Raw genomic sequence first — 18,348 nt, 5'->3', positions numbered from 1 at the left:
TCACATGAGAGGAATAACAGTTACTGATTGGACCTTCTCAACCTGTCATTAGCTTCCCACTGTGCCGATGAATCTATTTAGTAAACAAATAGGCAGACTTTCTCGTCGAGAGTCAGAGAGGGCGTTCTTAGTTACAACGCCATTGGTGGTAAAGTCCTCTCGCATTACTCCAGTCGTTATGTGTCATTCTCACCGGTGACATCATTAGAAGCTGTCTGGACATATTTCATCACGTTTCATTATGCTCCATCGGTCCTCCTCCAGCAGTGTAATTGTTTCTTTAGGTCATTAAGGCTTTATGGAGAAGACAGGGCTAGTGTCTTGAGGAAAACCTCAGCTGGCATGAAGCAGTTGCACTACGCTAACAATCACAATGTGCTTTTGCAGCATTCAGACAAGTGCATGTTGTGTCTGATGCTTGGTCTAGTAAGCATGCCGTTGGTGTTTGCATGTGTATGGGATTGTCCTTGGCACAGACACCCTTAAGCCTGTTCTACACTAACCCGATACTTCACTACAAACAGAGCATCCTAATGGTGCACTTGGATTTGAATGCTTCCAAAAACAATAACAAAATAGCCTGAACTAGCAGGTTCAGCAGAAGGGCTTAAAATAGCCACATCCTGTATTTGTATTTGCTTCCAAAAGAGCTTCCAATACTGCATGTGTGAATGTGCAACCTACTGAATAATATGAATAGAGAGATCAGAACTGAGGTGGGGAAGAGAATGAGAGAGATGCTCACTCATAACATCCAAGGAAACTTTCCATTGCAAAAAAGGTTCTTACAGAGAGAAAAGGATTCTTTAGATTATTCAAATATTCATTATACTACGAAACGAAAATGGTCTTTTAAGAACTGTTCACTGAAACCAAAAAATATTAAGGTTCTTCATTGGCTTTGATGGTTCCCTGAAATTTTTCATTATACAAAATGTTCTTCATAGTCAAAAAGGTTGTTTAGATTTTTAAAATATTCTTCGTACTAAGAAAAAATGGTTCTACTAAATAATGTTCACTAATAGGTTCTTTGGAGAACCCAAAATGGTTCTTCTACACTCTTAACATAAAGGTTCTTCATTGGCTTTGATGGTTCTCTGAAATTTTCCATTATGCAAAAGATTCTTCATAGTGGGAAAAGGTTCTTCAGATTTTTTAAATATTCTTCGTACTAAGAAAAAATGGTTCTACTAAATAATGTTCACTAATAGGTTCTTTGGAGAACCCAAAATGTTTCTTCTATGGCATCACTGTGAAAACCCCATCCCCATTTTTAATAGTGTAGCTGATGACGTTCTGTGGATAGTGCTGACACTTCCAGAGCAGCAGAGTCAGTCCATTATAGACTGAGAGTCATTTGCATGATTCCAAAATAACACACTAATTGTGTCCTTATCTTCCAGCACCCCGCCTGGCTTTAAATGGGAAGAGATGGAAAATCTCAGAGTTGGAAAAGGACACATAGATGTCAAATACGGTTTCAGAGAGAAGTACAGTGAGCTTTTTTCTTTAAGATAGTGTCAGAAAATGACATGTATGGCTGGGTCATTAATAAGCCCTGGTCATAACAGTTTGCTAAAGCTTTATCAAATGAAGAATGTGTTTTGTTAAAGAAAGCTTGTTCCTTCTGCTCTATCTGACACTGATGTGACAGTATATTCATCACCTGTATCATCTTCATCCATCATTTTGACACTTAAAAGGCCAAATATATTAAAGGCTGGACATGAATTATTTTCTGATAAATTGTACATTGGTGTGAAATATTAGATGACCTTCAGGGTGGGACTGTTTACAGAAATTTCTGTCTGAAATATCAGTGCAAGATCAAAGTAGTTCAAACTGTGTTATTATTAGAAAACAGATTCAACCATAAAACTAAATCATATGTAAACTGTAACATATGGTTATTACTATTTCGCAATGGACGTAACACCTTTACAACAACTTTACCTGCTCTGACAGCTCGTTCAACGTGCGCAAGTCTGTTTACCTTTTCAAATTCATTTCAAATCCCGAATTAACAGTTATTCTTGCGTTGTCTTGTTTCTAGAATGATCTGATTGTATAGTTATAATTTCTGGATGCAGTTCTAAAAATTTTCAAAAAATAAAGGTTCTTTATTGGCATCAGTGGTTCCATAAAGAACCTAACATCCACGGAACCTTTCCATTGCACAAGAGGTTCTTTATAGGTTCTTTGGGGATTGGGGAACCTAATTGCATAGCTAAGAAAAAACCCTGTAACACTTTATTTTAAGGTGTTACACCTGTTACATGTAATTACTATTATAATAAAAATAAATTATGCCTAATTACATGTAAGTAACCCTAACCCCAATCCAAGCCCTAATCCTAACCCTAACCATATAGTAAGTAGGCTACATGTAGTTAATTAATATTACTCAGTACTTAAATGCATAATTACATTGTAACAAGGACACCTTAAATTGTAACGAAAACCCCTTTTGGAACCTTTATTTTGAAGATTGTAAATTCGTCTCGCGAAAAAATGTAGGCGATTTTGGCATCACTAGCAGGTTAGAACGGTCTTCTAGGCGTAAAAAAAGAGCACTTTTTTGTGATATGTAAATTTGTCATTATACAAAAGTGCTCAAGCAGCTGCTGTTGCTATGGGTTTTTTTCCTCATCCTAATGCAAAATGTGTTTGAAAGCATGTATTTAACGACTAATTCAAATTCGAAATTTGTGATTACCAACATCTGAAAATTCCATTGAGTTCCATTGGGGGACATTAATTAATAAGCCTTAATTAGGTTGTCCCCCTCTAATTCGCATCCTGCATATTGGATATAAACTAACAGATCTGGCAGAGATTACGTTATATGCAGCACTATTCTGAGAAGCATGTTACAAGCGCAGCAAAAAAGATGTATCCAACACAAGAACACGTGTTCATCCCTCCCCCACCTCCCATCTCCACCACCCTCTCGGAGAAGTTTCTCTTATTTGTCGGGGCTGGAGATGGAGTTGAAGAGCAGGAGGCGCGCAGTGCACAGGAACCGAGAACGGTGAGAAGACGAACAGAATCAAGATAACAAAGCTTGCCAGCTGCGAGGAACAGCAGAGGCGGTGAGTTAAAACTTGGACAGGATCCTTAGGGCGTCTACCAACTACCATCTACCATCTTATCAAATTGGTGCGATACACCTGGGGAAACGGGAGGAGTGGATAAAGGTGGAGGAGGGTGCTAGACTGCGCCAAGCCAATCTGAGATTACAAATTACTCGCATCCATTTTTTTTCTCCACATTTTACAGCCTTGGCTGAGTGAGTCTTTTTTAGATATGCGGATTTGGAGAAGACAAGGAGATCTGCATCGCTCCATCCCAAGACCAACGCGCTGCTATTGACAAACTCCTGCGGTAAGCCCTAAAAATAACTTTTTTGGAATCATCCGCCCAGAAATGCGGGAGACTGGTGCATCTGAAGTGTGAAGAAAACCGAAAACAGTTTGTCAGGAACAAGCACGCCAAGCATTCTCGCAGCCTATATCTGGCACAACTTTAACCGTGAAGGATGTCAGCGTTGCGGAAAAAATTTGGGGATGATTATCAAGTGGTGACCACTTCGTCCAGCGGCGGCGGGTTCAACCAGGCGGCCCCCGAGAAGAAAAAGAAACGTCAGCGCTTTGTGGACAAGAACGGCCGCTGTAACGTCCAGCACGGGAACCTGGGAGGAGAAACCAGTCGGTACCTGTCGGACCTGTTCACCACGCTCGTGGATCTCAAATGGCGCTGGAATCTATTCATCTTCATCCTTACCTACACGGTGGCGTGGCTCTTCATGGCTTCTATGTGGTGGGTCATTGCCTTTATACGCGGAGACCTGAACCGGGCCCACGATGACAAGTACACACCGTGCGTGGCCAACGTGTACAACTTTCCCTCCGCTTTTCTGTTCTTCATCGAAACTGAGGCCACTATCGGATACGGTTACCGCTACATTACAGACAAGTGTCCGGAAGGCATCATTCTCTTCCTCTTCCAGTCCATCCTAGGCTCTATAGTGGACGCTTTTCTGATCGGTTGCATGTTCATCAAGATGTCCCAGCCGAAGAAACGCGCAGAGACGCTGATGTTCAGCGAGCACGCAGCTATTTCCATGCGTGACGGCAAACTGACCCTGATGTTCCGAGTGGGGAACCTGCGGAACAGCCATATGGTCTCCGCGCAAATACGCTGCAAACTACTCAAAGTGAGTATACGACTGGAACCAATTAAAAAGAGAGAAAGAAAAAAAGAAAAGGGAACATAAAACACACTATGTGCAGGTTAGAAATATGCATCAATGAATTTCAATCTGAAGAAATGCATAGCATTGAATATTCGAAGGGTTAAAGCTAAGGTTCACTCTTTAACCTAATACAACCATTACCTCAAGCTGAGACAAATGAGAAAGACCTGTAATTTGATTTGACAAAGTATTGATCCGCTCTATGCCACTTGGATGCAACAGTCCTTTATGAATCACTGTAGATGCATTAGACCCGGTCTTTCTCTCTCACTCACACTCCATCGTTTCCCTGCTTTGTCCTAAGTAGTTATTTTTCTACCTTTCCCTACAGTCCCGCCAGACTCCTGAAGGCGAGTTTTTGCCTCTGGATCAACTTGAGCTGGACGTTGGTTTCAGTACCGGAGCCGACCAGCTTTTCTTAGTGTCCCCTCTGACGATCTGCCATGTAATCGACTCCAAGAGCCCATTCTACGACCTCTCGCTCAGGTCCATGCAAACAGAGCAATTTGAGATTGTGGTTATCTTAGAGGGGATTGTGGAGACCACCGGTGAGTTTTAATAACACACACACACACACAAAGCAGCAAATATGCTCAGATACCAAAAAATTGACAGAAACCTGTATATGAAAGCTAAAATTCGATTCACTGAATGTTTCCAGTACATTTCCACACTATACATTTTTAATATGCGCAAATGTTTTTGAGAAATAGAAAAACAAATATTACGCAAATGTTTCTTTTGATTTAATCATACACATTATTTACAAACCATTGCTTGCAGGCAAGTTTCCAAATCCCTATATTTTTCATGTTTTTCTTATGCGTGTCGTTTTATTGCGCAATAGTAGAATATTTGTGCAGGGTGAAGGTGTTTGGGTGATGTGCTACAGATGTAAGGTTCAGTGTGTGTGTGTGTGTGTGTGTGTGAGAGTCAGTCTTCAGAAGCAAGTTTGCTGGTGCAAATCGGCTTTTTATGATATAAAAGAATGAATGTTGGTGTCTACTGCAGCAAAGATGGAAAAAGAGAGAGAGAGACTGTTATGTAAGAGATGATATACAAAGTTAGTCTTTCATTTTGCTCTCTGCCTCGTGGTTCCGTAGTCTGGCATGCTTAGAGATTAAGCCACCTGTCAATCAAATCACAGCTCACCTTTAATTTCTCAGCCTGCAGCGTCAAACACATCGATCCATACATATAAAAGACAGCACGCACTTACAGTAAGAAACAGTATTCGAACAAGCAACAGCAGAAAATCTCTGCAGCATACATGTTGTATATGTACATATTCAATTAGATTCAGAATCGCATGCTTCCATGGTTTGATTTAATTAACATAATCAAGAAAATCATATATGTTGTCCGGTCTTCCTTATCTGAATATTCCGCCTACAGAAAGTGAAGGGATTTGTGGGTAAAAAAAGAAAAGAAAAGAAAAAAAAAAGCAGAATTATGTACAGTTAGTCAGCACTCTGTTCTCCCCATTGTGAATCAGTTTCCATAGCAACTAAATCGGCCCCTTCTTAAGCGGTCTCCATACAGTAAAGTCTCACCGGCTGTTTGAAGTATGGAGACGAAACTTGTGTTTATCAGTCTCACAAATCAAATACTAATTACTACTTATCAAATAATTCATTAGACATTTTTAATTATGTCCTGTAATTATAGCTAGGTTTATGACATGTGCATGTGGGAATACAGCTCAAATACGGTCTGCATATGTGTGTGTGTGTGTGTGTGTGTGTGTTCTTGTGTCCTTCAGTTCTAATCTTCAGGATTAAAGTCTTTGTTTGGACTCGTCTCAGTATATGAAAGCTCATATTTCACATCGCCGATACCGGGGCTAGTTGTCACAAGGGCTACATCTCAGTAAGCTAATTGTTTTTGTATGTTGGTTTGATGAATTGATGATTTTGTTTCTTCATCGGAAAAGATATGGAGAAATTTAGCATTACATCACTTGCTCACTAATAGATCCTCTGTAGTGAATGGGTACCGTCAGAATGAGAGTCCAAACAGATCACAATATCACAATAATCCACAAATAATCCACATGACTCCAGTCCATCAATTAACATCTTGTGATGTGAAAAACTGCAAATCCTCTATTCATAATATTGCTTTCTCCAGTGACATCACATTGTCTGAATCAGAAGAGAAATATGCACAGATCGAGCACTGTTTGTAAGTGAAAGCATTTCTAAACAAATACTGTATGATGTGGATTTTGTGAGAAGACACCGGGGTTTTTTACTGGAAGCGTTATTATGGATAATGTAATCATATTTTGGCCCAAAGTAATGGTTTAAAGTTAAAACATCTCAGTGATTGATTTGTTTTTTACAAACACAGCTTTTCACTTCACAAGGTAATAATTGATGGACTGGTGTTGTGTGGATTACTTGTGGATTATTGTGATGTTTTATCAGCTGTTTGGACTCTCTTTCTGACGGCACCCATTCACTGCAGAGGATCCATTGGTGCACAAGTGATGTAATGCTAAATTTCTCCAAATCTGTTCTAATGAAGAAACTAAATAATGTACCTTTTGGATGGCCTGATGGTTAGTACATTTTTTCATTTTTGGGTGAACTATTCTTTTAAATTGGAGTCATTGTTTTGTGATTTCTGTCTTTCAAACTAAAATTACCACATTTCATATTTCTGTAATAGTTGCATTTTTGTAAAAAGACAACATAAATCTGCTGGCAAAAACAATGGCTTGATAGTTTGAATGGTGTTACCTTTTATATTTTTGACGTTTCATGAATTGTTGTACTTTTTAAATTTAGCTGACGAGCCATTAAATAGACAGTGATAGGCTTTTAAATGGCAGGTACAGATTGCGATAACAACCCACACTGTCAGAAAAAATGTTCAAAAATTGTACCTTAAGAGGTACAACAGCTTGTCACAGATGCAGTACCCTAAAAGGACAACTTTGTAAGTTATCTACCCCTAAAAGCTGCATATGAGTTGCAAAATATGCAATTACGTTACTACAATGAACCTTTTAGGGATAAAAAGGTACAAAGATGTGCCTTCGAGCATACTCCCTCAACGACAAGCTGTTATAGACCTAAAGGTACAATTTTTACACACTGGTGTACCCCAGCACTGTTATTAGAGCATGTTGTCACTAAAGGTATGTTCAGTGAACTGTATCTTTCTTCCTGGACAATCACGGTGGAAATAGCTGAAAATGTAAGGTGTGTGTTCCTATACAGAAACGGACTCTGGAGTAACAAGTGTGACAACTAATCCCAGTCTTCTCTATATGATTCTCACAATGTGGCAGGAGGAAGATTTAGACATTAATACATTAATTTCCTTCAAGCAGAGAGAGGCAGTTACTTCAAGGCCAAGGAGTCTCAGAGGAACAGCCCAGAGCCATCCATTGCCCTCAGAGATAAATATGACAGCTGTGCCAGCATTCACATCTGTCAAATTATTTACAGCTTTTCACATTACACTGCAAAAATGCGTCTCTTAAATATAGCAAAAATATTCCTGATACTAAGCAAAAACAGAATGTGTTAAGAAAAAAATTACTTGAAACTAATGTAAATCTAGCCATTAGAAATATTAATGGGTATTGAATATTAAGCAATTTTAGTGTAGACTGCATTAAATTATAGTGTTTGTCCTTCAATCGTTTGTAGTATGCATCTTCAGAAGATGTAATAACCTTGAGATGTAAATTCTTTAAGATTTATAATCTTGAATAAATAAACAAAAGCACTTGCACTTTTGTCTGCATGACCCTTGACATTTTATGTTTCTTTTATTCTAAAACTAATTCAATTATATTTACTAATTCAATCTAAAATGCATTTAAGAAACATATTTTATCAGTAGATATAGACATTTTGACCTCAGCATTATTAACAGTATGTTATCCCAGCTGAGCTGCAGGTAATAACATGGTGAATTAAGACCGTAAAACTAGATTTGTAATTAAAGCATTGCTTGATACAAGGCCACAACATAAGACTGCATTTCACCTAATTTTTTAAGTATTTCTATCAAGTGTTTCGTTATTACAATCCATTAATTGTTTTAGTGTCTATTAGTTTCAAGAATTCTCAACAAGTCATTTATTCACCCCATTAGCATTTTTTAAATCTTGACTTTACAATTTTTTAAATGATAATTATGCTTATGTGAAGAGTATGTTTCTAAAGCAATTGACCCATTTTTACAAATTTCCTGAATCAAGAATTTTCTGTCACAATAACTGTCACTGTTTGGAAAAAGTCTCATGTCAAAAACTCATTTATTGATTGTTAAAATATCACTTATAGATCAGGGTTATAAGTAAAATATATTCAGAATACATTCCCTGAAGTCTGAATACCTTACACAGATTTTAATTCTCAAATAAATCTTTGTTTTAAGGGTATTTGGATATTTTTGGTCAAAAAAACAAGAAAAAAAAAAAATATATATATATATATATATATATATATATGATTTTTTGCAGTGTGGAGAGCTTCCAATCCCTGTTCCTCGTCATGCAAATTACATCTTAAAAGTGTTCTTTCTCCCATTTTCAATTTCAAACTTCATGGCTTTTCCTCAAACTACTTTTCCAACATATCTACACCAAACAATAAAAACGTAATGAGATTCTAGATTGTTTTGATGTGTTTTGACTAAACAGCATGTCTCAGATTTGCCCGATGCTAAGATTGTAGTGTCAAACTATTTTGATTAAATGCAATCTGTACACTTCTCTGCAAGCCTTAGTGTGACAGAGCAGTTGTACTTTTAAATATGATGTAAATAAGATAAAACATCTGAAATAAGTGCCTTTTTAAGAGTGTTATTTATTGAATGATTTAAGTATCTGTGACTGTTTTTGTCACATTTTATCAGATCCCTGATAAGGCAGTTATTGTCACTAAATTGTCCAGGTCAAAATAATAACATGGTGGTTAGACCAGCCTGACACCTGCCTGCTGTTGAATGGCCAAATTAGGGGTATTATAGTTAATTAAATCTAAAAACTTTCTTGTTCCTTCAAATAAAATTACCTGAAATAAAATTAAATATAAAAAAAAATATTATTTCAGATAATTTGCTCAAGAAACTCATTTTCATTTAGTTTAACTTTATGTACTAACATAACTAAAACCAAAAAATTATTTGTATTTAAAAAAAAAAAAATCTAATACAATTAACAAAAACATCTAAAAAATTTACCAAAACGTTAACTAAAATGAAAATGAATAATATAAAATAAAAACTAAATCAAACTATTAATAAAAACTATAACAGTGTCTCAAATAACGCTGAGACAGATTGAGTTGTCTTAGTACACACTGAGTAACATTGAATATAAACCATTTATGCTTGGAGGAAAAATGTATTGGCATTATTCATTGACTTTTTATTTTTAGTTCTTGGCCTGTGGTTTGAGAATTCCAGTTTTATTTCTTGTGCTTTCAGCGGTGAAGAGTAAACAGGGCAGCTCGGCGCAACCATCCCAAGGGGCCTCAGCAAATCAAAAGGGAGGCACTGCTTCATCCCCTCAGGACCACACACTGTGTGTCAGCGAGATACAGGAGAGAATTGGGCCCAGCTGCATGGTCAATTACCGTTCAGAGCAGCCCGATAGTAGAGTTTACTGTTATCTCACACCACAGAGAGAGAGACAACAAGAGAGAGTGTGAGATAGGGACCGAGAGGGAGTCGTGATGATAATGATGGTTAGTGCTATAGGTGTGTTAGGAAGAGACACTAAAATGGACAGGAGGGAATGTGGAGCGAGTTGGGGAAAATGATAGAGAGGGAGCGAGTGAAAGAGAGAAAGACAGAGATGACAGAAACAGGTCAGGCAGAGCACCTCTGTGGCAATGGAACCGAACACTTGATGACGGTCACCATAGAAACAGATTATCCCTCTTGGAAATATAAATTGTTCTCATAACTGTCAGATGTTGGAGTGTAGCGGTACCATTTTTTTTTTTTTTCTGGTGGAAGCTAATGTGCGCGAACGTTCCTCCCAAACGCAGAAATGAAATTTGTCGTAATGGAAGAATATGGAATGATTATGTAAGCCGAAATCGTGGTGAGCCAGACCAGATTTCAACTCCGGCAGAGACCTTACCTTCCCCTCTCCCAGCAAACAGCAGAAAGCCTGTTAAATATTTCATAAGATGAATAATATTATGTTATACTGCTAAGCCCAGGATTTGTCAGCTCGGAAAGCAGGGATTTTTTACTGTAGTAAGGGAGGGTTATAACCGTGCCTGTGTTTGTGTGTGTGAGAGTGTGTAGGTGTGCGATGGTCGTAGGCGGCGACGTGAGAAAAAAAGAACGATCTTGAGTTTCAAAAATGTATAATGTATGTTTTGTCTTGCTGGGTTTTTATATTTAGGTCTGAGGTTTATTATAATGTGCACTTGGCAACCGTCTCTTTTTAGACCACGTCTGCTTCCTTCTGTCAGGAGAACGGCACAGCGGTCCCAACGCTTTCTAAGCACCTTCATCCAGCTGCTCAAATCCCTGTATAGAACAAAGTCCTCAACAGTATTTCTCCTGCAAACATCTCAAATCTCCTCTCCTCTGACCCCTACTGCACTGAGGCACAGAGGTAGACAAAGAACCACACTCCTGCATGGAGACATACGGATGCTGGGTTTCAAGGGACTGTCTTTGCAATTGCAGATGGAAGGAAAATGCACCCTTCTTGTGTCATCAAGAGTACTCTTGCTTTTCAGTCGGCAATTGTCTTATCTTAGATTCCTTGCTATTGACTAATGTAGAACGCCGTGTTGCAAATCCGTTCGCTTGTTAGGGGGTTCATAAAATGAGCTCTTTATAGTGAAGGCTTTGCACGCTTTAATTAAGGAGGGATGTTCGCTGGTGTGGGTGATACACAGATCTAATGAATTTCCCACAGATAAAGCTCTTGTTTTCATGCAACCAAATGGACCGTGAACAGACGTTCCCGTGGGTGTTGCTCAACAGTAAATGCGCTCGTGTGTGTGTGTGTGTACGCACACCCTGTCAGTAATGCATCTATTAGTTTTAGTCACCCAACCATTGTTGCACAGTACACTCCTCTGAAACAGATTTGTTGTTGCACAGAACTTGATGTAGATTCTTATTAATAAGCTGCACCGTTGCCTTCGCTCACACTTTGTTTCATTCATTAAATTCATTTGTTTCTTGTATTATCCTAGGTATGACATGCCAGGCTCGTACTTCGTACACGGAGGATGAGGTTTTGTGGGGTCACCGATTCTTCCCGGTAATTTCTCTGGAGGAAGGTTTCTTCAAGGTCGACTATTCGCAGTTTCATGGCACTTTTGAGGTTCCCACACCTCCGCACAGCGTTAAAGAACAAGAGGAGAGTTTGCTCCTGTCCTCGCCTCTGACGGCACCCTCTCTGTGCCACAGCGCAGGTGGGGTGACAGAGGGCAGCAGCACTCTTGAAGGACTGGAACTTCAGAGCGATGCAGAAACCGGCTCCATCAATATAGCAACCCCCATGCCAACCAACAAAATGCCTGCCAAACTTCAGAGGCTTACGGGAAGGGAGGCCCCCATCCGGGACGGAATGCCCCGCAAGCTTCTGCGAATGAGTTCGGAGATCACCTACAACCTGGGTGACCTGCCTGTCAAACTCCAGCGAATCAGCTCGGCTCCAGGCGTGGCAGAAGAGAGGCTTCAGTCAATCAGTGCTGGCCTGAGCCCCAATGAGGACAGACTGGCTCCCAAGCTGGGCTTGGTGGGCGGGGCAGAACACATCAGCCAATCGGTGACAGATCTGCCGCCGAAATTGCAAAGGTTGGCTGGAGGGGTCGGAGTGGGTGGAGTTGGAATCGGAGGACGAATGGATGGTCATCTGCCTCCCAAACTGAGAAAAATGAATTCAGAGAGGTTCACGGGCTTGAGTTTAAAATGAATTGACTTCTATATGTATACACGTTTTGCCCATTTACCTCCTCTGAAACTGAAATTAAGTAAAAGGGACAATCTATACTTATAGCAATTTATATATGGATAAAATATTAGATTAATGCTAATCCTCTGCACAATCTGGCATGCTTTACCACAAACAGCATGAAAGGAGAATTCATTTTCAACATCTAATTGCAGATAATATAACAATACTCAACACTATTTAAAGACTATTCAGTATATCTCTTTTATATTAGCCTAATAGCCAAACTCGTTTTGGGGGCTTGCCTATATTATTTATATCTTAAAATAGAATATTAATCTAATTATCAGAATGCAATGTCAGTGTTCACTGATAATCCATGGTAACTAATGTTTCTAAAGAAGCCAATGGCTATAACCTGAGTTAGCCATTTGTTTTTGTTTTTTTATCAGTGGATCGGTTATTGAGGTACACAATAACACATTGAGAGATTAGTTACTGTGGTCTTTAAGACTTCAAGAAATGGGCGCTGTGCATTTATGGAAATGTAACAAATTTTTGGATGAACCGACTCAGGTTTTGTTCTTGTTTTTTTTTTGTTTTTTTAATCTATTGCATGATCTATCATTTCATAATCAAGCCAGATTATCTCACATCAAAGAATAAGCCTTAAATATAAGGAGCCAAATGCAAAATACCTACCATCGCATATGTCTAGGAAAGCTTTTAAAAAGTTTTCACACTTTTTAAAGCTTTTATTAGCTAATTGTGGAAGAATAAGTTTTTCTCACGGTATTTCACATTTGGCTCTAACTTTATATATGATGTTTTGTCAATGATTGTTTCCTGCTGTTCTCCGTTTAGAAGTTTAAACTTAGTTGAAATGTTCAAATATTTTCCTGACCTGAATGACTTGAGTATCGCAATGGGTACAATGGATAACGTGGAGTGGGGGGGGGGGGGTAAACCCATCTAAGACAGAAAAGAGCACAATGGATGTGTATATCTGTTTTAATATTCTTTATAGATAAGACCTCGTCAACATTGTTATGGCTTTGTTTAACTCTTGTGTTTGAAAAACGAAGCAATAAGATTATAAATTGCAGTGGAACTTTTGACTGGAAAAATCTTGTACCTTATGTTATGTTAGCGTTCAATGGTTTTACAGTTTTCTAATTGTGTTTCTCTCAATACATTCTATTCTACTTCTGACCAATATTAGAATGGCAGTTGGAGTGGTTTATAATACTGTAATAAATGTGTTGTGATGTGTAACAAGTCTATTATAAAAGGAAACTACTGAAGGATAAACCTCCACCTGATCCATCATCACAAACAAAGTCCAAAATGAATCAAAGCTATGGGTGGACTTGCCCATGTTCGACACATATAAGCTCATTGGTATTGGCAGAGGTCTTCCCCACAAATAAAGCAGTTTGATCTGGTTTGACCCAGCTGTGTGGATGACTGGCAGCTTGCTGCTCGATGCTGCTCTTTGGAGGTGTTAGATTGCTTCAAATGCCCTGAGAATTCTATTTTATTTCAATGAAAGAACATCTATTTTCTGTGCAGAGAAAGCTAAATTTAGAAAAAAGTTTGCCTACTTTTTAATCATCATTGTGGTTTGTAATAACAGAAAACTTTACAGCTGTTCAACTGAATTTTGAAAAACCGACGACTCATTCACATTTAATGGAACAGGCAAGTGCCACAAAAAACACAGACGTCTGCCTAGTAAAAGGTCACGTGAGCTTTCATTTATTTATCGTGATTTATTATTTATAACGATTAAGTTGAATAACAAAGCTTTTTTCTGTAACAAATGGGCAGGTTTGTCCTTTCCATGTACCCCAGTGGCTATGCAAAATATAGAACCGTAAAGCATTTCCCGAGTCGTAGTTGCAAAAGTCAGCTTGCATCTAATACAGACATTTATTTGCTTCGCCTTTCAGAACAAAATGAAATGGGGGTGTGAAGTGTGAAATAGACAATGCGTGAGAGTTACGTTAGATATACAAGCTGCAGGAGCTCCACGCAGTTCACCGTTAAATGAATCCCTCGATACGACTTCCCTAAGAAACATTAACACATTACCCCTCCACAGGGGACCAATATCCTGAACTTCTATCAGCAGGAAGCTAATTATAAAAATGCGTGTGTCTGTGTGTGTTTGAAAGGGAGCTGAGAGAATATTATCTTGTCACTAAATGTCAGATTCAGATGAAAAGAAGAGGTTTGTGAAGGTCAACCTGCTCTGCTTAAAGAGCATTATTGCTGTGACCTGCTCATTTCTTCAGAGAGCTCTCAGAACCTGCCGTCCCTTTTAATTTATTTTCCCCTGCAGCCTGATGTCAAACGCTCCTTATTTCATTTCATCAGTTCCATACTTAGTGATTTAATCCCATCCTATATGAGATTAGCTAAGTTAATGTACTTTCAAATAGCCATTAATGAGTTCCTAAATTGTTTCTGCTCTCCGATGGTGAAAATTAAATCACGCTCATTTAAAATGAACTACTTTGATGATGGAGTAGATGGAGAAAGGCTCTAACTCATTAATTATAGATAAACAAAGGCAAATCCTCGCGATCAAATCTTTGCCGTTTTAAAGGTGATTCAAATCTCCAGACGTCTGGGTCAACTGTTCGTGTTTACTGGTTTGCATACATCTTTAATCTTCCCAGTTCAAAAGCAACTTAATTTACACAGGGCAAAAAGGGTCCTGTCCAGGGCAACTTTCTTTGTTTAACTCTTGAGGTCGGCACAGGATGGCATTTGCCACAGATAAATAATGGCTTAAGGGCTGGATGGACATGAGGGCAGCATCAAACTGTAGGAACAGAACGCTCCATTCGTGTGGATGTTCCCTGCAGGGACAGGGACAACGTGCTGTCTGTTCTGAGGTGCGTTTCAGAGGAAGTGTGCCACTTACCAGCTTGTTGTATCCGCGTGATGCACTTCAGACAGTTTGTGGCAGATCATCCATTCAATTTAACACTTAATTGTTCTGTAGAAGTATAGAAAAGGGATGATTAGATATATAGACATGCCTTTTTAAAGACAATACTCTGATGAAAAAGACTGATGAAAGATTACATAGCTAATAGATCTAGTGCTGCCAGGGTTTGGAATCAATGAAGATGATTATTTTTTAATCTTGAGCAAAAATAAAATTCTCTGTGTGACAGATAAAGTATCATTACCAGAGAATGTTTTAAGCAATTGTAGACAGAACTGACATTGATAAAATTACAGAAGAAAATAAAAATGAAAAGAGTTCATTTCTGCGCCCAGAAATTATTCTCGTAGCTTCATAAAATTAAGGTTGAACCACTGATGTCGCATGGATTATTTCACTGATGTCCTTAATACCTTTGTGGGCCTTGAACGTGGTAGTTTTGTTGCTGTCTATGCAGGGTCAGAAATCTCTCAGAAATTATCAAAAATACCTTCATTTGTCTTCTGAAGATGAATTTACGGGTTTGGAATGACATGAGGGTGAGTAATTAATGACAGGATTTTTGGGGTGGAGTAACCTTTTAACATCCATGGAAATTTTCCATTCCCCAAATGGTTCTTTATAGTGGAAAATATTATTTAGATTATAACAATATTCTTCACACTCATAAAAAAATGGTTCTTTTAAGAACTGTTCACTGAAAGTTGCTTTGAGGAACCCAAAATGATCTTTCAGTGGCATCACCGTGAACCCCCACTTTTGGAAATTTTTAAGCCTTCCTTTATTATTTGTAACACATACTACATTTTGTAGAAAAAAAGTTGAACCTATTTAAATTAAATTAATAACATCTATTAAGTCATAAAAATAAGATTGGTTTAGTTAAGATGGGACTACACTGAGTGAACGGACTTGACAAGGGTAAGGCATCTAGGTCATAAAGTGGTGAACAATTGATCTCTGAATTAGATTTATTCTGACATCAAATTAGTTAAACATTAGTGATGGTGTTGAATAGAATAAATCTTCTGCAGAGTCCCAACCTTGGGAGTCAACCCTCAATTCATGTCAGAATCAAAGAATCAATTATTTTGCAATCAGAGCTGTAAATAGATCCATAGTTCCTCTAAATACACAAAATACCCCTGTACTCATTATTCATAGTGTACTAAACATAATTTGCATTGATCCATAACACTCACATATTTTAAAAAGGTTTTAAAAAGAAGATATTTTCAATAAAGCTGGCAACCAAACAGAACTGTTCTCAAAAACTTTAATTGTATTTTTTTTGTCCTTGTAGCCTAATGGTCAGTGTCATTGGGTACCTACACTGTTTGGTTAGCAAAATTCTTCAAAATATCTTCTTTTATGTTCAACAGAAGAAAAATGTCGTACAGATTTGGAACGTGACAGGTGGACTATCCCTTTAAGTGTATTAAAAAGGTTATAGGTCTCGGTTTTCTAAAAGAGGCCTAATCAAAATATTACCAACTCACAAGACGCGAGCGGCGAGCCCACACGTAGGCTATAACAACAGCAACAAAGAGGCTGATGAACAGCTAAAAAAGCATTTGGTTATTGGACTGAAAGAACCGTGTGGGTGTAAAGGACGATCCATTTTCTGAGGCATTGTGAAATGTGTTCGCTCCACCAGTTTACCTCGGTGCCTGCGGGTCAAGAGGCCTTGATGCTAACAGATACGTGTGATGCACCATTGTGCACTGGACCACTTTGATACTTACACACGATTGCGCTTGTAGAAGCTGTTCATGTGGAATCATGGGGGCGTTAAACCTTGTCACGGCCTAACGGCAGCCCTTGCGTGTCTGGAGCCATAATGATAAGAACTCATCACTGTGACAGTTTATGCAACTGCCATTTCTCTCGATCCTCTCCCTCCCTCTTCAGCTCTGCTTGTTCCCCTTACCAAAAGCTTGAGAGAAACAGCCGTTATCACGTTTTTTCGGCACCTGCTTTAACAATGGTTGTGTGGGAAAGACGTCCGTTCACGAGGTCGCAGTTGTCATGTCACTGGCCATAATAACATCCATTACATCAGACTCAATCAGCGCGTCCCTGGAGACGGCAGCCCATGATTAACTGGTCTGTCACCCATCATTTGACGCGCCATTTGTCAGTATCACTCTGCGGCGCGTTGGGTAGGGTAGTGCTTCAAACTGAAACATTACCGCACGAGCCACATGCTAAGAGGACTGTGCTATGAATGTTTTACCAGACGGCGACTGCAACGCTACAACAGAAATAGAAACAGCGCCAGAGTTGAAGGCAGCCAGGCACTTGGAGCGGGAGTACAGTATGGGAGCCGTTGCTAGGTAACGCCAGAGCCCCGGGCTCGCGCGGAGGAGCATTCTCGCGCCCCTCTTAGCGGTGAGATGAAGGAAAATAGATTTGCATCCGCACTGTCATTATGAGCAGTATCTTCGTCATCCTTAAACGCTTGTTTTATGTTATATGTGCAGCGGTGGGAAGATACACAAAATGCCTAGTTTGGTATTTCACTCTCTGTTATCAGACAGAATCGTGCATTTAAATTTGCTATTTGCACTGGCAAGAGTTTCGTTCGTGAACGAGTCCGTAGATTTAAACGAATCGTTCGAAGAGCGATACTCGAACTACTCGAATGAATCAAACTGAATCGACTTTTTGAATCGATTTGATCAAACGAGTGATTCACTCGCGATCCCGGCATTTGGTTCTGATTCTAAACAGATTAAATATCATGGGAAATGATTCTCAGGTCGGTGTATTGGTATATTGGATGTTATTTATAATGATAACGATATTTATTTATCAGTAATAATTACCTGCAGCTCATGCTACATTAAAAAGCTGGTCTTTACACTTCAAGATTGATGAGCAAATAGCACTCGATTATGAACTGTGCAGGAACATTGCATTGGGTTGACCACCGCTTGACTAAACGATTCGGTGAACGAGAGCGAGAATGGGAACGGAACTGAACAAGACGATCTCGTTAGGAAACGAACTAACACGGCATCCCGTTTGTGTACTCTGAAAGTCGATCAAATGAATTCAATAAAATTGTGGTAATTTCTCGAATTTCAGTGTATTTGTAAACGTGCATATTTCAATATTGGTTAGAAGACTCGTTTCAGTCCACATTTTGGCATATTGGTTGAGGAAGTCATTAAACAGACAAAAAGACATTTGTGTTTATTTGATATTATGATATAATATAATCTGCAAACAAATATT

The 18,348-nt window shown here is 38.8% G+C and overlaps 1 protein-coding gene and 1 long non-coding RNA gene across 2 annotated transcripts; one reads left to right on the top strand and one right to left on the bottom strand.

The window, feature by feature from the left end:
* Positions 1–2,559: 2,559 nt before the first annotated feature.
* Positions 2,560–13,090, top strand: kcnj3b (potassium inwardly rectifying channel subfamily J member 3b). The gene is made up of 3 exons (XM_058778827.1): positions 2,560–4,216; positions 4,587–4,803; positions 11,446–13,090. Exons 1-3 carry the CDS (start codon positions 3,539–3,541, stop codon positions 12,168–12,170), a joined length of 1,620 nt encoding a protein of 539 aa, XP_058634810.1. The 5' UTR covers positions 2,560–3,538; the 3' UTR covers positions 12,171–13,090.
* Positions 11,983–17,518, bottom strand: LOC131542292 (uncharacterized). Its single transcript, XR_009271688.1, has 3 exons — positions 16,854–17,518; positions 15,082–15,156; positions 11,983–12,122 (listed from the first exon to the last, which is right to left on the bottom strand). It is a non-coding gene; the product is annotated as an uncharacterized LOC131542292 (long non-coding RNA).
* Between the last annotated feature and the right edge of the window lie 830 nt (positions 17,519–18,348).

Source organism: Onychostoma macrolepis, chromosome 06 (assembly GCF_012432095.1).
Source record: "Onychostoma macrolepis isolate SWU-2019 chromosome 06, ASM1243209v1, whole genome shotgun sequence".
Classification (NCBI taxonomy): domain Eukaryota; kingdom Metazoa; phylum Chordata; class Actinopteri; order Cypriniformes; family Cyprinidae; genus Onychostoma; species Onychostoma macrolepis.
This window is presented reverse-complemented; position numbering and strand designations above follow the sequence as displayed.

Coding starts and splice junctions, on each gene's coding strand:
- kcnj3b (XM_058778827.1), top strand. CDS start 3,539: ATGTCAGCGTTGCGGAAAAAATTTGGGGATGATTATCAAGTGGTGACC. Junction 4,217..4,586: donor TACGCTGCAAACTACTCAAA/GTGAGTATACGA, acceptor CTTTCCCTACAG/TCCCGCCAGACTCCTGAAGG. Junction 4,804..11,445: donor GGGGATTGTGGAGACCACCG/GTGAGTTTTAAT, acceptor GTATTATCCTAG/GTATGACATGCCAGGCTCGT.